At 50.3% G+C, this 21,955-nt stretch overlaps 1 protein-coding gene across 5 annotated transcripts in view; it reads right to left on the reverse strand.

Moving 5' to 3' along the window:
- Nucleotides 1-21,955, reverse strand: part of RBM19 (RNA binding motif protein 19) — a 142,585-nt gene that overhangs the window by 36,305 nt on the left and 84,325 nt on the right. For all 5 annotated transcript variants that reach the window (XM_063647120.1, XM_063647121.1, XM_054443794.2 and 2 more), the window contains exon 22: nt 845-950. In XM_063647120.1, coding sequence (XP_063503190.1) covers nt 845-950 — 106 coding nt within the window. The remainder of the gene's footprint in view (nt 1-844; nt 951-21,955) is intronic.

Consider the following 21,955-nt stretch of genomic DNA (forward strand, 5'->3'; position numbering starts at 1 on the left):
CTTTATTTTAACCTTGAGGAACAGTGAGGCTGAGAGAGGGGACAGGCCACCTGTGGGCAGAGCTCACGGAAGGCAGCCCACTGTGACAGCTCTGCAGCCACCTTCCTTCTGGATTCTGACCTGGAGCTCAATGCCACGAGGGCAGTGGCTTTGGGTACAGCCGGGCTCTTGTTCACACAGCCTCTGCCCCACATCGGCGGCTGGGCCCAGCACCCACTGCAGGAGCAAAGCCTGGCTGTGCTGCACTGAACCAATTTGGAGATGCCGCCTTGCTTCAAAAATAAAAGGTTCTCAAGGAGCCTGGAGGGATGTCGGTACGCACGCTTGCATGCAGCTGCACCTGCCAGGGCTGCCCTCACAGATAACCAGCACAAAACAGAAGCCCTGGCCATGAGCGGAAAAAAGGAAGGGAAAGACGCATTCCTGTGGCTGCTTCTTGGGTGTCTCTTACTCTCCTTTCCAAGCGCTCTGCCCTCTCCGCACTGTTCTGCGTGGCATTTCCCATATTGCCTACCCCAGGGGGCCACCTGAACTGAGGAATTTTCTGATGACGTGGAGAGGCCTGGGAAACCCATTTGCTTCCCATCCCCAGTTTATGTCCCAGGTTCCTGCATATGTGAAACGGGGGGAGGGAAGGGGACACAGAAACTGCCCCTTCCTCCAAATACAAAACCCCCAGGATCTTCTCCAAGGGTGTTGTACACATTAAGCAGAATCAAAGGCAAAAAAAGAACACCTGCATGGGGAGGTGACTCTGTGTGTGTTAGAGGCCTGGCTGCCTCTCCTACAATGGGTACTGGAAAGGGGAGGCCCGGACAGGTGGGGAAGGGAGTCACAGTCTCACCTTCGCATCCTGCTTGGTGAGAAAGTCCACAAAGCCGAAGCCTCTGTGTGTGCCTGTCCCAGTCACCTTCTTTGGCAGGCGGACCGTCTTCAACTCCCCAAAGGTGCTAGAAACAAAAGGCAAGACATAGGGATTTAAGAATAGAGGCCCGCAAGGGAGGTCGGGAAGGCAGGACTGATTCTCACACGTAAATCCCTTTGAGTTATAAAAGACAAGTGCATGCAGGCACATAGACGCTCGCATACGTCAGCTTAGGGGCATGAGCGGCCTTCTCCTCCCAGGCCCGGGCCATCAGGCAGGGCAGGGAGGGAACAATCAGGCTGGAGATGTGAATGCAGAATTTTCAGTTCCTCTGCAACCAGCTAGAGACTCCCTGCACCCATGGGGCCCCACTTCCCTGCAGGGTAACTATGCACTGGGGAGGACCCTGCCTAGCACACAAGTAGCCAGGCTCTGGTTGGGGGGCCTGGGGGCCTGGCCAGAGCAAGGGACTGCCCATGTGTGTGAGTTGGGGCTCTGGACATGTGATCAGCAGGGTTGCCTGACCTTTCCAAACTACCTGTATGTCTGAGCTGAGTACAGGGTGACCCCAGGCTGAGCAAATGGGATGGGGCCCTTTCTCCTGGATCTGGGACCTGGGACATGTGTATCTTCAGCGCTCAAATGATACGCAGCTACTCCCTCTAAACCCTGCTTCCCCTCCCTCTGACCTTTCATTTCGGTATCTTCTAAGCCAAAGTCAGGCAAAGCTCTGGAGAAGAAAATGGCTTGGCTCCTCCTGACAGGGATCAAACCAGTAACCACGGCCTTGGACCATCCCCCCCGGTTCCCTCCTCTCCTCTCCTCCAGGTTAAACCTTTGAGAAATTGTAGGACAAAGGGATAGGGCTTTCTCAGGCCTCCCTTGCCTCCCTGTCTCACTTCCCACCCCCTAATTCCTTCCTAATGTCCATTTATCAAATATATACGCACAAATTGCTACCGATAAATATTTAATGTGCACGGCATCTAAAGAGAGGTATTATTTTATTTGAAAATCTACACACACTTGCGGCTGCCTGGGCACACACACATATGCACGATGGTCTAGGATGCTTCGGGGCCAAAGACCGATTGGGTAAAAAACACAGTAAAGGCCGTAAGCTCTCGTGAAATGATATAAGCTAAATCCAAAGTGTTAACCCACAGCCCTGCCAGCATGACCAGGCATCTGCCAGCCCAATTTCTGAAGGCAGGACGGTGTGTAAATGTGGCATTATGAATCCTCAAAATGAATCTGCACGTCTCCTCGGAGCTCTCCCCAGCAGCTCTGCTCCCCCCTCCTGGTGCCTCCTCTGTGCAGGCAACGAGAAACGGCAGAGAGGCACTGGTGACAAGGCCAGCCTCCTGGGGAGGGGAAGGAGCCAGGAACGTGGGGAGTGGAGCCCAGTCAGGTTTCCCTGCTGGAGGGGGGCCGGGGCTGGGGACCACAGGCTGGGCAGGTGGGGACAAGGTGAGATTGGAGAGCTGAGGAGTCAAGCCCGCAAACCCTGCTTCATTCTGCCACCTAAAGGCGGATGCATCCCATGACAGACACTGTCTCTCTTCCCTCCACCAAAGCCCCTCTGCCATGCTGGCTTTGAACAGGGAGGGCAGGGCGTGGACAAATTTTCTTGTAAGCTCGTTCAGATGAATGGTTCTTTGGGTCCAAGTCTTCAGAAGCCCACTGGGACTACAGGGATGGCACATCTGGTGGCTAAGGGGCTGAAGCCTGACAGCGTTCAGAGCTGGTATGAGGCAACTGAGAGGCACAGGGAAGACCAGGCTGGGTGCTTTCTCAACATGGCCATAGACAGCCACTGGGTGAGCTGGTTCCTCCGTCCCTGCCTTGGCCTCACCTAACTGCACTAGCCCCGAGATGTCTTTCCTGACCCCTCGAGGCTGGGGTGACTGCCCCCATCCACAGTGTCACCGCTCACTGTGCTCCCCGACCAGGGGTCTGTGGGGTGCATGCCTTCCCTGGCCGGGGCTAGGGCTCAGCTCCGCAAGAGTCCAGGCCCCATCTATCTTGCTCATCACTGGACCTGTGGCAGTGAGCCCAGGAGTCTGGTTCAGGGTAGAAGCCTGAAGGTATTTTGGAACGAATAAACAAGCAAATGGTAGCCCTGAAAGGTAGACATTACCATGGGTAAATTACACCTACCCTCAGAGGGCGGTGATGAGGGTGAAATGAAATACACATAGCACAAATGTGAACCATTGTTAGCCTTATCATTCCCATGTTACAGATGAAGAAACCGAGGCTCTGGGAGCCAGGGGGTCCTTCCTCACAGGCAGCAGGGTTAGAATGTGAATCCAGCCATGTCTGACGTTAAGCCCAAGCTCTCTTTCTGCTGAACAATGACTCGACCCCCTTGTATCATCTGGACGGGGACTGGCCACTTGCAAGAGCTGGGGCCTCTTTCTTCCCGAGTCTCGGCCAGGTCTGGGGTGAAGCAGGAAGGCCCCATGTGGGGTGGCTAGGAATGCCCTGTGTGGACTCCCAGGGGTCCAGTGACTTCCCTAAGACCACCAGGCAAGGTGGGGGTAGACCGAGTCCCAGTTCCTTCTGCCCACACTGTGTGCAAACCCTCTACTTCTGCCCACAAGGGCTATAATCTCCTATCCCTTGATGGTCTCAATGACCTCTGCCCAGATTTCTGGTAAGCCAGACTCTGTGTGTGTGTGTGTGTGTGTGTGTGTGTAGGAGAGAAGGGGTCGGGGGGGTGGTGTGAGAGAGAAAGAGAGAAGGAGAGAAAGAGAGAGAGAGAGGGAGAAAGAGACTGTCGAGGTTAATTCCTCCCTCTCTGCAGCACATTGCAAGCTGTGGATGCTCTGTGCATGGTAAGCAGCTAAGGGTCCGGAGAAAGGCGAGAAAAATAATTAAAAGGTAGAGAAAAACGCCGTTGAGGAAAGGCTGCAGAAGCCATGCTTTTGTGGCCTGCAAAAGTGGCATTTGAGAGTTCAGCAGGGAAAGCTGGGACAGAAGGGCACCCTGGATCTACCAGGGATCGTAGGCAGGGATCAGGGAGCTGGGGATCCCATCCCAGGCAGCTGAAGGGCCTTGGGGAGGTCACAGCTGTGGTCGGGGGTTTCCAGGCAGACATCAGCATGACAAATGAAACGCCGCCCACGAAGACTCTAGAAGCTTCAGAAATCCTATTATTCTTCAGAGTCGGAGAAATGGCTATGGTGAGCAGGTTTCTTTTCTCCTTCTAAGAACAGGACATGAGAGAACTGAAGCTTAAGGAGGAGCTGAAAGATCAGGGTTAGATCTTAGAAGGAACTTCCCGAAATGCATGGATGAGGCTTCAAGACACCACCATTGCTGCCATCATCTCCGCTACCAATGAGTGCCTGCAATATGCAGTCTTTTAAATACATCATCTCCATGCCTCTGTTTTACAGATGGGAAAACCAAGGGCCAGAGAAGAAAAGTGACTTGCCCATGTCTCACGGCCCCAGGAACTCAAAATCCAGCCGAGATGTTTCTCATCTGGGCTGCTTCTCCCAGCCCAAGAACAAAGCTGGACAGTGAGTGGCTTGGTCACTTGTATAACGGTGTGGGATCATATAAGGCCAATACTAATGATCTCAGAGAGCTATCGAAAGAGAATTAAAAAGAAAAAAAAAGGTTGGGGGAGAAGAAATCGATGAAGTACCTTTAGCTCCTTGGAGATAAGCGATATATAAATACCAGCCATTATTAAGGTTCTTATCTGACAGCAAGGTCTATGAAGCTGTTTTTAAGAGCAGCTTTTGAAGGAAGTTGTGCATGAACCTTTGTCTCCTGGGAGCTTAGGTCGCTGTTGGGGCGAAGCTGCGCAGGGCCACCAGGGACTGGGGAGGAGGAAAATCACAGGGCACCCAGGAACTCCTCCCTGAGCCCAACTCTGCCGCTCAGGGGAAGGAGACGCACACCACACTCCCCACTGTGCAGATAATAGAAACCACAAAGTAGCAATTACTGTATCAGAAGCTGTGAATAAAGAGGACATACCGGGCTTTTAAACATAGCCCTCCTTCCCTCCCCCACCAGGCTCACACTTCGGTAACAAACTCACACCTCACTTTTCCAATTATTTCATTCACCCTGGGTTCACCAATTACTCCCCCACCCTGCAGCCCCACCCCCTCTGCCATGCCAGGAGCATGATTGGTGGTGGGTTTGTGGGTTTTCCACAACTGGAGTTTGTTGTCACGTTTCTCATTTCTTTTGAGGTGTGTGGTGGGGGGAGAGAAGGGAGGAGGGGGGAGGAGGTGGGATGGGGCTCCGAGGTGTTGCATGAGGCAAGCCAATTATGCCCAGCACTCATAAACAAGTCGGGGGATGGAAATCGTGTTTGCACACAGGCCTGAAGGCAGACACAATATGTGTGTGTGTGTGTGTGTGTGTGTGTGTGTGTGGCCAGCGTATGGGTGGGTGGGGATTTCCTCTCTCCGTGCAAACTGCGTGCCCCCTGACTGGTCTTGCCCCAGCCTTGGCCAGCAGCTGCTACCGAAAAGGGATGAATCATCTTGGGTCTCTCTCTCCCTCCCTGATTGAAGTGACAGGCTCAGGGGGAAAGAAGAGAGAGGAAGGGTGGAGCAGAGGAAGCGAGAACCCTCCAGAGATGCGGAGCTGGACAGTTTTGCAGCTGTGCTGGTACCTGGAGCCTGGGCAGGCTGGGAGTCCTGCTTAACCCCACAGCCTGCATGCTGGCACCAACTGGGAGTCAAACCTAGGGCCTTCTGCTCCCAGGACATAAGTCCCCCTCACTATTCAGATCTGCTGGAAGAACCAGAATCCCAGCAGAAGTGCTGAGTCATGTGGGGGAGTTTGCTGGCATAACTTCTCCCCACCTGTGCCCAAGGCATTGTTGAGAAAAGAACGTCTGCTGCCACCCAAGAGACCCAGAGTCAGAACAACGGTGTGATCTGAACAAGATGAAGGGGTGGTTTCATGATAAGAATAAACTGCAAGCTTCTTCTGCTCCTTCTAGAGGTAAGAAAAAATAGCTAAATCTCTTGGCATTAAAAAGCCTTTCAAATATGCCACCCCCACCAATTTTCTAACGCACATGATGCACATACACGCACATCTGTCCATTCACTGGGTACTTCCTCAGTGCTTACGTGCCCAGCAGCACGTTAGCACCTGCTGGACATGAACTCACAAGGCCCATGTGAGCTGAGCAATGTCAATCCCATTTCCTAGATGGAGAAAACTGAGGCTCAAAGAAGGAACATGATTTCTCCAAGGTCTTGTTGAGCCCTTACCTACCACAACGGGCGAAGTGACTTGCCCAAGTTTCCATGGGCAGCATCAGGCTGAGCTAGGCTCAAAGTAGGCGGTGTGCCCCACAGGTCTATGCTTTGCTAAGAGCTCACACGATTGGTCCACCTATCCACAAGCAGCCAAAGATGATGCAGAGTGCAGGGAGGGAGTCACCAGCAGGTCAAGCATTAACCTTGCCCTCACCTTGATTGGGGGCAGCTGCATGGGAAGCCTCTTAGCTGGGAAGCAGCCAGTGAGCTCCCTCCCCTCTTCCTCAGATGCACAAGAAGACTATGGGATAAAGCCACTTATCTCAATTGATAAAGGTCTAGAGCTGAGGATGCCTGATCTTTGCTTACTGCTCCCCTGGCCCCATCCTAAAGAAGGGCCCCACCAGTGAACTTATGGACCCATGGAACCATTCCCATTAGGCAAGAAATATGGTAAGATGGCAGCTGCCTTGCATGGTGTCCTGTCTCACATTCCCCTTCCCTTACAGAGTTCCCACGTGGCCAAGGGCCCCAGTTGTGGCAAGTTGGAGAGACAGACCAACTGCACAGCTAGGAACAAACCTATCCCTTCATCTATAACGGGCAATTTCTGTAGTGGAGGGAAGCTTGGGAACAGAACTATCATCTAAAATTCTCACTTTTCCTGAGATATATACAAACTAAAGCCTTTCGTGAGGGCTGGTCTCAAGCCTGCCTCATCCAACTCTCTAACAGAGGCTAATCCAATCAATCTGGTGGGTTTCCATGGGTACTAGTGCCCCGAGTTTCACAAATGTGTGCTAGTCATCACCACTCCCACAGTGGGTTTCAATGGCTACTACTGTCCCCAGTTTCATGAATATCTGTTAGTCATCACCATTCCCACAGTGGGTTTCAATGGCCACTACTGCCTGGAGTTTTGTGTGTATGTGCCAGTCATCATCTCTTCCAAATTGCTTAACTCTCTAATGGTTTTTGCATCCTTAGAATAATTTCTGAGCTCCTTACTTGGGAATCAAGACTGTGCCTGATCAGACATACTTTTCTTGCTCTCCAATCTTATCTCATGCCCTGCACCCCCTCATTTACTATGGAGAATCCACACTGGCTTTCCCCATTCCCTGAATCCACCAAAGGTATGCTTACCTCAGGGCCTTTGCACTTGCTTTTTGCATCACCTGGAACTCTGCTTGCCTAGATGTTTTCACAATTGACTCTTTCTTGCCATTCAATTCTCCGCTGAAATGCCACCTCCTCAAAGAGGCCTTTCGTGACCATCCTGTCTAATGTTGCCTCCTTTGCACACCCGCCCCCACCTGTCACATCTGAGCACTGTCTGAAATGGCTTGTTTACTTATTTATCTTTCCCTTCATTTTGCTAGAGACTGAAAGTGGAGTCCAAGATGTCAGGGTTCTTATACTCTGTTGTGTCTACAGAACCTGAGACTGTGTCTAGCACTCAGAAAACATTGTATCCATTCATTTAATCATGAATTCATCATCTACTGACATGTCCCCGAGTGCCAGGTCCCTATACTTCACATGCATTATCTCATATAACTGTATGTTCTTGTGGAAGCATAGTCACACTTGGGCGCAACACATTCAGTCTTTCTGTCCCATAGGATGATGCTCTTTTATGCAGTGCAACCATATGCTATTACAAGGAGCGTTTGGTCCTCAAGAATCAACACTCTTTCCAAAGTATCCATGTTTATTCCTTCCAGGCAATGAATCACCACAGCAAGAAAAAAAAAAGGGCCGGGGGGGGGGTGGGGGTGGGCAGCTAGATCATTTACCAAGGGAATACTGTCTGGATAATGATGTTCAAATCATGTGCTGCTTGGTGGGAATGAGAAGACACTGGCTCCTCCACAGGCAACCCTGGCCAAGATGCAGACACAAATAAGGAGTTTCAGCATGGTTTGCCCTGCACTGAGATGCTTTCTCTCCCGCAGAAGGTTATGTTGATGAGTGTGTACAAAGTGCAGGGTCAAGCCTGCTCTGAAAAGAGGCAATGGCTTTGGAAGCCATTTAATGGAGGCATATTTAGGTGTGGAGTTTATTCCTCTTCTGTTCTTGCTCTCTCTTCTTAGAAGTGCCTTTTAGACTGAACTTCTCTAGTTACTGCTCATCATGGTGACAGCCAGGTGTAGAAAGGTTACCTTATCACCATCAATGCAATATTCCCTTTCATTTTTGCCTCCTGGAGGCTGAAAAATGGCCTAGTTTCCAAGAAAGTGAAAAAAAGAGGTGTGGAGGACGGCCTTTAGCTTTTCTCAATAGCGTTTCATTGGGGTCCTTTCCAGGCAAGCATGACCCTCCCATTTTCTAGATGAGAAATCCCAGGGATGAGCACTTAAATGGTCTTTCTAAATCAGAGTCAGGGCCTGCGTTTCAGATGGAACCCACGGACTCTCCTGAGAGGCTCTGGATGGGGGGGATTTGGTATGCAAAAAGTAGGCTCCTGGCCTGCCTCTGCCCTCACCAACTGGGTGAACCTGGGCAAATCATTTCCAGCCTGGACTGATCCCTGGACTGGTAGCATCGGCATCACCAGGGAGCTTGTCAAAAATGCAATGTTCTGCCCTCCTCTTGTCTTTCTGGATCAGAAGCTCTGGGGCTGCACCAAACCCTCTAGGTGAGTGTGGGCCTGCTCAGGGTTGAGGTCCACTGCCCCACTGGAAGGGACAGGGGCCACTCAGCCCCAAGCTAGACAGCCAGGTGGACATCTGGGCCCGGGACTAGCAGATCTTCCCCTTCTTCCAAAGAAGCTAGTGGTCCAGATTATTTTAAGAAATGAGATTTTAAAATATTGGTAACAAAGTCAAGACACCGTGTTGCCAAAAACAACAGAAGGAGTCTGTAGGCTGCCTTGGGTACTAGGTTCTACATCTGGGCTCCATTCTGATTTTGGTTTCAAGAGATTATAAGGGCTGGTCTACTTCCCAAAATGAGGAATCCTCTTAGCTCCTTATGACCTGGGGTTAGGTCTTGGGACAAGCAACAGGGCCTTTCTGACCTCTCCTTTGGCCTCTGCAGCCTACCAGCCCTCTCAGTTGTGTTCACATCATGTAGCCTCTGCAGGATTCTAAGCTCCTTGGGGACAGAGAGGGTCTTGCAATGGCAATTTGCTGCACAGCATCTACCTCAGATGTGAACACATTTGTGGCTACACTTAATGAATGAATCATCCCTCACCAATCTCCAGCACTGAAACCACAATTTGAAGCTTGGTAGGAATTTTCATGGGACTCATCGTTCAGATACTATGGATCCTGCAATCACCAGGCAAATATTTCCCAAGCATATCCTGTGTGCAGGTACTAAGCTCTGGGCTGGGAAAGAATTGTGGATCTGATGTGCTCTGGCCTCCAGGGGGCGTGGATTTTAAGCCAGTGGTTTTCAGTCCCCTCCAACCCAGGGTTGGTGCACACTCTCAGCAAAATAGTTTTCAGAATGCATCTCCAATATATGTACAGTTTAAAACTGATAAATGATATGCACATGTACCGCTATTTCATTCTCTATGTAGATCTTTAAATAAAAATTAGGAAATTTAAGGCCGGCTACGGTGGCTCACACCTGTAATCCTAGCACTCTGGGAGCCCGAGGTGGGTGAATAACTTGGGGTTAGGAGTACTAGACTGCCCTGGCCAACATGGTGAAGCCCCATTTCTACTAAAAACACAACACAAAAATTAGCCAGGCGTGGTGGCACGCACCTGTAAACAGCCCAGCTAGTGGGGAGGCTGAGACAGGAGAACTGCTTGAACCCGGGAGGCGGAGGTTGCAGCGAGCCGAGATTGCACCACTGTACTCTAGCCTGGTCGAGAGTGAGACTTTATCTCAATAAATAACTAAATAACTAAATAAATAGGAAATGTAGAAGGATGAAATAAAACCTAAGTAGAAATGAACATTCTAGTATTTTTTCTCCTGCTCCATCACAGGCACCTTCTGTAGTCACACCCTTTATTTAAGAGCACACAACAGGCCAGGCATTGTGCTAAATATAGTCCATGTATTACTCTTATGCATCCTCAGTAACCCTGTGAGGCAGCTATGTGCCCATTTTACATACAGGAAAAATGAGTCTCTGGCTGCTTAAGGTATTTACCAAAATGTACAAAACTATTAAACGGTGAGCCAGGTCTCACATCAAGGCCTGATGAAACCCCAAAGCCTATGCTCTCCTCACCTGTTGCCTCACAGTAGACAGGGTAGATCTGTGAATGGAGTTTAGAAGCAACTGAAGGGGGAACCCTGTCTGCTGAACCTGAATAGAGTCCTCGGGCAGAGAATTTCATAAAAATAGAGTTTTAAAAATCAGAGATAACTTTTTAAAAACAGTGTTTCTTGAACTTGTCCTGAAAGATATTAATAGATATTCTGTGTGTAAAGTCTTCTGGGATTTGGTAAGTTTGGGAGACATCTGTTTAAACAGAGTTCAGCAAGCTTTTCTGCTGCAGACCTTGACAGTGCCTTTAAGATGTCAGGTGCATGGAGGATTTCTCTGGGACAGGAAAAGACATAGTATTTCTCAAACTCCCAAACAAGGAAAGCTATTAGCATCTCTCGGGACACTGGTATTCCATGGAACACAGCTGGGAGGTACCATGTGGGAGAGGAGAAGAAGGCAGTCATTTCAGAAGGGCCGAGCATATACATTAAGGCACAAGGCCTTGGTCTTTAACTAACATTCAGGTAATACTTCTAACTCACCAGGGACTGTATACAGCAGGGAGCTTCTGCAGAGGAAGTCTAGCTCTGACAGCGAGGGGCTGAGTCACAGCATCACCAAAAGAACCTAAGTGTGGAGCCAGACTTTGGTTCAGATCCCAGCCCGGCACCTGCTACCACCTTTCTGAGGCTCAGTTTTGTCACCTATAAATAGGCTCCAAGCAACGCCCCCCAGCCCACACAGTGTCGTGGAATCCACGGTTCCTGGCATATATCAGGAACTGAAGAAATGGGAGCTGTTGTGAGTAATGCACTTGTCTGTGAAAAGGATCTGTATTGGTGCCAAGCAGGTGACCCCTCCTAAGCCCTTATGGTGTTTTGGGTCAAAGCGAGGAGCTGGCTGAGAGAGTCCGACCCCTCCTAGTGAACATCAGGAGTTCCCAGAAAAGAGCTGAGATAGCAAAGGGGCCTAAGCAGAAGAGGCCAGATGTGATTCTGTGATTCGTGGAGCTCTGAAGAAGCAGCAGATCTCCCTCTTATCCACATGGATAATTGCAAGAAATTGTCCCCAAGGAGGCATCTCTCAGCCAGACCCAGGCACCTCTGCCATCCCTTGGGCAGAGCAAGCCCTTGGGACCGCTGTGCATGCTCCTCCTCTCAGAAGAGGATGGAGGCACGATTTCTGGCCTGGGGTACTGCATTCTGGTCAGTTCCACCCCTCTGCCTGAGTGAGTTAATGAAACACACAGTGGACGCTCTCCCCCACTTTCTCCCCCTCTGGTCTTCAGCTGCCTCAAGTACAGCTAATCCCATTACAAGAAAATAAAGTGGATAATTTAGGCTAATGAAATCGTTACTAAAATGTGGCCAGCCAGAGGTGGACATTCAGAACCCATTTAACACCCTTTGGTGTCGTTATCCTCAGTACACAAAATGTTTGAAAAGAGGAAGGACAAAAATTAAAGAGGGAAAAAAAAAAGCCATTTGCTTGTTAGCTTAAAAACGGTTCAAGAATTAATCAGCCACATATCTTGCTTTTTGCTATTATCTCCATCAGGCCTGATATCTCCACGGTAACTCCAGAAACTCCAAGAGGAGATGAAGAGAATCCACGAAGTCACCAGCTGTGGTGAACATTGTGCCTAACTTGACACCCTTTGTTTTGCCCATTTCGGCTGCCACTCTAAGAAAAGCCACTACGGGGTGAACTCCTGGGCTCCCAGGGCTGCTCCACGTCAACACCAAATCTAGAAACCTCTGGTACTGGATTTAACTACCCCTGGGGTTGCTATGAAGATGAAGTTCCAGGATCCTGGAAGGCTGAGGGTGGAAACCAAGTTAGTGACGAGGCAGGAGGAGAAGATGGGGTGAGCTCTCTTGTAAAACAGAGCAGGGAGCTGGACCTACTGTTTCAGAGTGAGCAGGCGATGGCAAGCAGGGAGACACACTGTGTCGCCGGCTCACACCCACTCCTGCTGCCTGCTGCCTACTGATGGCCACGCCTCCTGAAAAGGCTGGATTCAGGGTGGCCGCTCAACTTCGCAGCACCTGCTATCTCCACTCTGTGCCCACTCCTTCACCTGCCACGTCTCCTACACACACTGAAAGGGCCCTATCAATTTCATTTGGTTCCAGAACCCTAATGTGGTCTGCAGAGCATGAATCCAGATGGCCTCGGGTTGCCTTGCACCAGCCCTGTACTGTGCTGCTCTCCCAGTCTGTTTTGACTCCTCGACCTAAGGCAAGAATCTTCCAATGACCTGGATCCTCCTATTTAGAGAACGAGGAGGGCAGGTGATGAGAATAAGGGGGCTATCAATGGAAAAGTAGAGCAACAAGATCTTACAAATACAGGGAGAACATCCACTGAGCTTGCAGGGTTTTATAGGGATCAAGGGGCACAGGTGGGTAGGTAGAAAGTTCCAGTCCCCAGGAAATTAGAAAACTCTCCATGTATCGTCTCCGCACTAACAGCACCAAGCAGCAGCCCATAGTCACCAACACCGGCTTCTGCTTACTGGTCAAGAGGAAGACATCCCAGGGAGATTTGAGATTCGCGACATAGCAGTTTGTGACTATCAGGGTGCTGACCTCTCTGAGAAGCACAAGGTGACACACCTCAACATCCAGACACATCTGCATGGTTTCCAGAGGGCATCTCTATGACAGGGGCCCTCCAATGGCAGCAGGAGGCCCCTGCATATGGTTCAGGGAACCAGATTCCTCTTGTGGGGCACAAATGGAATGTGAGGCAATGCCACCATTTAGGGGCCAGCACAGAGACTCAGGGGACAAGGAGCTTAGAGCAAAGCAAGTCACATGCTGTTAAGGCTACGTGACTACTACAGCCTGCACAAGGAGATGTTGTCACCCACTCCTCAAGACTCCAGAGAAGCCAAAATAAAGAAAAGAGCCCCTGGCAAACAAAATGATGCCTGAAACCCACATACTAAGCTTCTACCTGTCACCCATGGGAAAGCCCTTGGCCCTGTCCCGTGGCCCAGCCACTGAAAGCCTATTTACTTTTATTTTAGAAACAAACTCGTTTATTTAATTTCTCACCCCAGAGGAGTTGAAAAGGGCACTGGGATTAATAGTGGCAGGTTCCTAAAAGACTTCCAGAAGTGACAACTAGCAGCCACGAATTAGACCAGGGATACACACATTTTTTCTATAAAGGGTCAGACGGTCAATAATTTTAGCTTTGCGACTACTCTACTCTGCCCTGTAGCGCGAAAGCGGCCCCTGATAATATGTAAATGAGTGGGTATGGCTAGGTGCCAATGAAAGTTTATTTACAAAAACGGACGACGGGGACGTAGGCTTTAGTTTTTTGATCCCTTGATTACACAGAAAGTATCAAAACATGATATTAAAACCACTGGAAAAGCACAGCAGTCTGGGGCTATTTAGGACAGGGGAAAACGGCAGACACACCTCAACAGATCTGACCAGTGTCTCCAGGCTGTGGCCTGGGCTCAGGATTCCTTGCACTGGTTAGAAAAGGCACTGTGTGTTTTAGGAAGATTTCCACTGAATGGTCAACATTTTCAGAGGGCTGATACTTAAAGGTATAAGGTGGCAAAGTCACTTACTGGGGAAACCCCTCATTCTTCAGTGATGGGAGAAATGAGACGCATGATGCGGGTGATGAGCTGAGTTACATGTGTCTGGACCAAGTGGGGAGTGCTGTGCCCCAGAGGGCCAAGAGCCAGACATCTCGCCATCACCCTGGAGACCTGCTTAGCACAGAGACAAACAGATGAACCTAGAAACCCAGTCATCGCCCTGCTAAATGGAAACAGAGAACAGCAGCAAGGTGGAGGGTGCCACCTCAAAGGTGCTCCAACCCAGGTTGCTTGTCTGCACACGACTAGCATTTGCTGTCACCCTGCTTCATTTGTCACCTCGATGTTATGGGACTTTGCATTCTATTGTGCATTTTTTCCCCTCTATTTGTTTATGGTTGGTCTTCCTTGCTGACTACTGAATGGCCGGCATCCAGAACAGTTCCAACAGCACCTGGCACGCAGTAGGTGCCCAGTAAAAAGTGTCTGTGGAGTGCTGACGAAGGGAGTTATTAATGAATGCTTGTCTTTTCCTGGCTTTTCTGATTTCTGGCCCCTCTCATGATCGGGCTCTCAATACCTGAAATAAGAAACGGGGAGTGGGAGGAAGCGGCACTTGCTGAGCACCTGCCCTGGCCACGCCGAATGCTCTACATGCGCCGCCTCCCTTCAGGCCCAGAGTGGACCCACTGGGCGGCAGGCCTCCCAGGACGCATGGGAGACCTCGAGGGGAGGTCTTATCTGAGGTCAAAGGACTTGCGTGCGGGTCTGTCTGACTGTGGATTTTGCTTTGGCACACTGTGCCCCACTCTGGGGATAGGAACCAGCTTCAGCCCTTGAACTCAGTCCTTACGTTCTAGCTGGAGCCCGCCAGCCACTGGGAAATGATGGCAGAAGTGGAAAAAGAGGCTGAGGAGATGATGATGGATAGGGAGGGTGGCTTCTGAAGAGCTAGCATTCTAGAGGTTTCTGACACCTGCCATGAGGAGGAACACTCCAGAACCCCCAATGATGTTGGAAAGCCCAGTTCAGACGCTCCTCATCCCCTTGGCAAAAGGCCCAAGCATCCAAATGGCCCTACTCAACAGCTGCAAAGAGGGAGCAGGCATGGTCACTGAGTCTCCCTGGGAAGTCGCAGACCAAGAGGTCACAGCCATGAGGGGACCACTTTTCCAGACCAGTGGGGTAGAGATTGGGGTGTACTTCAGGTAATTGAGTAGCTTCAACATCTGAGCTTCTCAAGAAAGCCAGGCCTACTGTCAACCAGGAGATGAAAGCCAAGACGCCTCTGCAGAAGATGCAAGCGGCGAAGCCACAGTGCGGACCGTTCGACAGAAAGCGTTGGAGGCCTCCCAGGGACATGTCAGGGGACTCGCATGGGAGCGAGTGATTCATGCCACACAGCCTGCCAGCGCTCATCGGGAGGAGAACGACTCACCCTGCTGGGACAAATATTATTTTTAAAAGTCTGGGAAAGAAAAACAACAACAAAACAACCCGAGCTCAGGATGACTTGTGAGTTTTAAGATGCAGGGAAGAGTTGAAATGAATCTGCGAGTTGGACCATTTGTTTGAGGCCAAATAAACCAACAAAGAACTTGATTCAATTACAAAAGTTTAGAATTGGACGGTGAGTCAGAAGCTGAGAGCCCAAGAGGTCTAATCGGGTCTGTGCATGGCCTGGAGTCCAGGACCGAGAGGAATGGACTCTGGAAGGCTGGTTCCTGGTGGCGATAGGAGAAGGCAGAACATGTGAGTCAGAGCACGCAAATGTGACAGCCCAAGTGGGGACAGCCCTTGGACATCTTGGTGTATGTAGGTGGGAGGCTCTTTTCTTAATAAGAAACCCAATTAGGACCAGATAGGATTTGGGGTGTAGCAAAACCAAGGAGCCTGAGGCAGAAGTGAAGAGAAAGAAGAGAAAAATCAATGGTCAGGAGGCCCCTTGCAACAGCCAGTTTATCTCACAAGTGCGTTAAAGAGCATCATTTGCAAAGTTCGCGCGGAGGGAAAAGTCAATGATTGTGTCTCTGGCGATGCACAAAGCCCAGGATGTGCTTCATCTCCCAGCTGCCTCTCTGTGCACGCACAGGAGAGGGGCTGTTTGTGTGAATCTCGGCTGCACCTCCCCTGTCCTCACTTCCTCCTCCTCCGTTCCATTTGGAAGATGGGGAAGTGTGGTCACAGCTTTTTCTGAGGCACAGTGATTATTCCAGCAGGCCTGTGGTGACGTGTGCCTTGGGGTGGGTGTGGGGTGGGGAATTTATTGTTAGAGGAAGAATAATCAAAGGTTTTCACACCCTCATGGGGCAAGGTGGGAAATAATTAAAACCAGACTAGGATTCTCTGGCTGGAATCAAGTCCCCCATTAAACAGAAATTCTGTCTGGATCAGATGTTGTGTTTCCTATATCCGGGTGGGAGGCTGCTCCCACAACTGCAGGGCAGAATCTGCAACCTATGCTGGGAGTGGCCGCCACCCACACTGGGAAGAAGGTAAGTCTAGAGGCATAGTGGGGAGGTGGGGGTCATGAGTGTGAGCCTGTGAGTCCAGCTGCCTCCAGTGCTTATGAGCCTCTCTCCTCCACTTGGCCTCGGCTTGCCCATCTGTGAAATGGGGACAGTGGTCTCCATGCTCAACAGAGTTGTGTTAAGGCTTAAAACAGATAATAAATCCATGGCAATGAACACAGAGCTGGGCCCATAGTGAGTATTCAAGAAGAAGTAAAATGGGGTTGATCATGGTGGCTTATGCTTGTAATCCCAGCACTTTGGGAGGCTGAGGTGGGAGGATCATTTGAGCTCAGGAGTTCGTGACCAGCCTGGGCAACGTGGTGAAACCCCGTCTGTACCAAAAATACAAAAATAAGCTGGGTGTGGTGGTGTGTGCCTGTGTTCCCAGATACCGTAGGGGCTGAGGTAGGAGGAATGCTCGAGCCCAGGAGGTTAGAGCTACAGTGAGCTGAGATCGTGCCACTGCACTACAGCCTAGGTGACAGTGAGACCTTGTCTCCAAAAAAAAAAAAAAAAAAAGTAATAATAAAATAAAAAATGTAAAAAAAAAAAAAAGAAGTAAAATGGACAAATTAAATGAACGAATGACAGGATGAACTTTGGGATTACATGTGGGGCAGTTTAAGAATAACCCTCCCTCCAGAGTGTTCTGACACCTGTGTTCTCTCCTGGTCCTCGGACCCAGTGAAGGGCCAGGACTGAAATCCCACTTTACACATGAGGAAAGGGAAGGTGCTTGCACCTGCCTAGGTGCAAAATGTCAAGCCACAGAGATGGCACCTGGAGCCCACCAAGGTCCCATGCCCCCAGTGGGCTGCCCCTGCAGCCACAAGGATGTGTGGCTTGTCTCAATCTCTGCAAATCAAGACAGGGAAGCTTCTCTAGGGTGTGGAGGTGATTTTACTTGAAACAAGGTTTCCGTCGGGGAGAGGCCCTCCTCTGATACACCAGTGACCATTGGTGACCGTGAACCACAAAGACCCACAGGTTGGAACTGTGCTGTCCCAGGAACATTGGGTGGGGGGAGGCCCATTACCATAGAAGAAGCATTACCTGCTTGCCAAGTATCTATGGCCCCCACTACCCCTCCCAGACCCTACAGGGAGGTGGAGTTAGGGGAAGCCTTGTGGCCAGATCTGGCCTGTGAGGTGTGAGCAGAGACCTGAGTGTGGGGCTGCAGCTGTCTTCTCCCCGGCCACGGTGAAACCTGGGGGCCTGAGTGACTATGTAGAGCAGAGCCTCCTGGACGTGTCCATACACTGTAGCTAAGGTAAGCTACTGAAGTTTGAGGCTAAGTTGTTACTGCAATGCATCTAGTCCATCCTGACTAAAACAGTCCTCAAAAAGGAAGTGCTGAAGGGAAGATCAGGACGGGTATGAGCAGGCAGCAACGAAAGCAAGAGAAATGTAAAAGGATAGCAGCTGCAAGAATAGCAGCCCCAGGATGAGAGCTCATGTAGACTGGTCTTCAGAATCCAAGTTGGGTTTGGTTCTCTACTCAGTTACAAATCACCTACTATGTGCAGGCACCTACTATGTTCAGAACGGATGGGTGAGGCCGGCCCAGTTCCTGCTCTCTAATGTCCACTGGGACAGCAATTCCCATTTCAAATGATAGAGGAAAAAAAAGGAAAAAAATGACTGGTTCTTTTAGACAAGGGCTCAATAAACCACGGCCTACCGGCAGAATCTGGCCTACTAAATATTTGGGGTAAATACAATTTTACTAGAACACGGCTACACTTACTCTCTTATGTCTCATCTATGGCTGCTTTCAAGCTATGGCAGAGGTGAAGATCTGAGACAGAAATCACATGGCCCATGAAGCTAGGGTATTTACTCTCTGGCCCTTTACAGAAACGTCGACGACCCTTGTTCTCAACTCATCTCCTCCCCATCCAAACCCCACTCCATCCTTAGGCATCACATCACCACTGTATCCCCAGCCCAGGGCCCCTCTCTGCCACTATGTCCTCATCATGTCACCCCAAACACCCGGTGTCTTGACCTCCTCACTCCCTGAGTTATTTGTTTTCCTTAATCAGGCACTTACAGGGGGCACTTATTAGAAGCCGTGAGAAGATCAAGTCAATTGGTAATTAGGGAGGTTAGCACAAAGCCTCATTAGGCCTCTCCACCTCTGCCTCCCAATGTGTCTTTACCTGAGGGGGCCTTAATAACGGATAAATTTCCAGGGATCCTGCCACTGTAGACAGCTGAACCTGGCATCGGCCATCACAGCCCCCATGCTGGCTCTTTTCTGCAAGTGACCAGGAGATGGGACAAGCCACCTTACCACCCTGCCCTGAGAGTGGCAAGTTATGGGGCCCAGAAGGAAGAGGGTGCATCCATTCTCCCTGACACACACACACACAGACACACACACACACACACACACACACACCCCTCACTCAGCAAACGTCCCATAGCACGGGGATGGCAGGAAAGCCGCCCAAGGTCACCTATGTGGAGGCCCATTAGAAAACTGCTCCCTAAACTGGACCATAGCCAAGGCATGCGACTGAGGCGACTGAGTGAAAAGAAAAACAGCCAGGTGCCAAAGAATTGAAAAAAAAAAAAAAAAAAAGGCGGGGGTGGGGGGCAGTGAGAGGGTGAGATTGGGGGAGGAGATGTACATATGTGTCTATGTATGTGTATCTGTTGTGTGTCACACACGCGAGTGAGTGGCACACAGAGCATTAGTTCTGGAGTGACTGCAGGGGCTGCCTGTGGGAGGCAGAACTAAGAACTAGACCGTGTGTCCCATCCCCGCCGTCTTGCAGTGTGGCTGCAGCTGCGGTGGATGGTCCTGTGAGCACTTGGCTTCCCCGTCCCCACCAGTGTTCTGCCCCTCCTGGCCACCCATCCTGCCCTGGGAGCTTGCTCAATCCATGGGGAAGGAAAGTGAAAGCCTGGGGCAGTCCTCTGTGGGGTCCACCAGGGCACAGGACACCAGTGGGCAATTCTGGACCATATTCTGTACATTTCTTGCATGTTATGTTCATTGCAGTGGCTGCAATGACATACGTATGTATGGACCTGTCCCTTCCCTGTCTGTCCTGCTGTCCCAGCTCCCTGGGGTCATCTGTACCTAAGGTCTTCTGGTTTGGAGAGAACAAATTAAGATAGACATTTAGCATTTTTCCATACTCTTTTCTGTAAAAATGATCATACATACATTTTATATATATATGGACTTTTCTTTTTTTAAAGGGAAAAAGAAAACCCACTGACACCTCAAACACTAACCCCTCCCGCCACGGCTGGATGACTTGCCCATTCCTTCCTCCTAAGAGCTTAGTGCACAGAAAACACTGTTCTGCCTTGATCCCCGTATCCATAATGCCCAGGAGAATCACTTGCTTCCCTTCCTCCCTAGGCTGCCGGGGAGCTCGGGCTACATCCAGCATTCCATTGCAGGAACCCTCCTTAGCCTAAGTCTCCTGGCACAAATACCACCCTCCTCCACCCCAGCTTGTACATGGCTCCATTTGTCCTTTTCCCAGATGCCCAATGGAGGGCAGTACTGTGACTCCTAGTGGGCAGGCGGAGGGTGAGCAGAGAGGGGCTGAGGCATTTCTTCCTGGTGCCTTCTTGCTTAGAAGCCCCTTCTCTGGCAGCAGCTCTGCCCTCCAAAATGACAGCTCCCTGGGCAGCCCCTCCTCTGTGCTCAGTGCTGGTTCTGACTGTCTCCCCAAAGCCCGTCACTCTGGTCCCGGGGGTGGTGATGAACGCCACCAGACAAAACGAAGAAGGCTCACTTAAGTATAAATTCCAGAAAAAGAACAAATAGGTATTGCATGTACATCCAAGTACTGTATGGGACACACTTATACCAAAAAAACAAAAACAAACAAACAAAAAAAACACTTAAAAAATTTTATCTAAAATTCAAATTAAATGGTGAATCCTGTTGTTTTATTTGCTCTGATACCCCCTGAGGTGACAGATTCTGTTTGCTGTGGTTGGTCTCTGGGCATGCTGAGTACATCCCCTACCCCTCACTGGTTCCTCATGGGTTCCATGATCCTGCCTACATCTGTAAAGATCCATTCGGTAAGTACTGAACACAGCGACATGAATTCTGTTTCTAGCTGAGATCCTGACAGGTACGACAGCTCTTATTCTGTGAGCCTTGTCGTAAACATTCTTCTGCATGAGGGTCATATTTCAAGTGGCTTCAGTCTCAGGGGAAGCAGGGTGATGTCACAGCTGCGAACGGCGAGACTCTGGGCTACAGCCCTACTTATTCAGGGCTGGGGCACCTGACATTCCCCCTGCCTTGGTCTCTGCTAGCCTCCCGTCAAAGACACCTTTCCAGGGAAACCTTCCCTGCCCACCGAGCTACACTCCCAGGCTCCCTCAACCCCATCGCCCCATAACAAGCCTGCATCACGTGACCACTCTCTCATGCCCCCTAATTTACTGTTCCGTTTTCCCACCTGTACATTAGCTCCGTGACTGCAGGGGCCTTAACTGGTCTTGGCCAACAACACATCCCCTGTGACCCTCTCATGTGCTCAATAATTAAAGAAATGAATAAATAAGGGCAAACATCAGGAACGTAGACAGAAAGAGGCTCTCTCTGCCTTGCCCCCTTCCTAAAAACACTGCTGTCATCAAATGTCCCTTAGTCTGCAAACGCGGGTGAGTTTTGGGCTGTGAACATCAGTACCCACATCACATCCTGAACACCATCATCCCCTCAATTTGCTTCCTTACACACGCAAGGCTTGCCTCAACTGGGGCGCTGCTCTAATGGGTCTGAGGAGGCAGGAGGGAGTTCTGGAACGCACACCGTCTTGGATTCCCCACCCAGCCCCGATAATGACTTTTCTTGAGCGAGTTTCTTGGTAGCTGCAGCTGCAGAACCACGGACAGGTACAGTTGCCATGATACGGCCGTTGTGGTAATTTAGCCTCAGAGCTCTGGCTCCCCTGGAATAATTTAACGATCTGTCATGGGAAGGGAGGAAGGAGGACAAGTGTCGTGTGGCTTGGTGTCTCCACCTCCAAAAAATAATCTAAGTTCCTGTAGCCAGAGGAGGCCCACGGCTAGGGAGATGGAAGAGTGAGAACAGTTTTTCCAGGACCCAGGTGGGAATGCCTGACTTCTCTACTTTTGGGGGAGGAAGCAAGTGAATTAGAAAAACGGCAGGGACATCTACACCAAACGGTGTCTTCCTCCGGCCACCAGTTCCCTCCCTTTTGCATTCAGAGCCTGGAGTGTCTTTCTTTAAAGTGACAGCTTATATTAATAAAAACCCTGATGTGGCAGCCTCTCTCTTTCCCTCAAGGGCCCATTTCATGGAAGACGAAACTATGGCCAGACAGGAAGGCAAAACGATGGGTGTGAACAACTGTCCTGGCTCCCTGACTTAAGAGGAGGTCTCTTCCACAGGCTGGACAAAATCCTTCCTTGTAAAAACCACATGTTGCTTCCTTGCAACACCAACTCTTGGAAAGAACTGAGGCCTGGTAGTGTCTCTTCGGGAGGCCCAGTTATTCTGTGGGGTAGAAGCAAAGCCTTCCTGCAGAGACGGCCCACATGCCTCCGCCCATGGGGGTGCACACACACCCTGAC

The sequence above is a fragment of the Pongo pygmaeus genome, chromosome 10 (genome assembly GCF_028885625.2).
Source record: "Pongo pygmaeus isolate AG05252 chromosome 10, NHGRI_mPonPyg2-v2.0_pri, whole genome shotgun sequence".
Taxonomy (NCBI): Eukaryota; Metazoa; Chordata; class Mammalia; order Primates; family Hominidae; genus Pongo; species Pongo pygmaeus.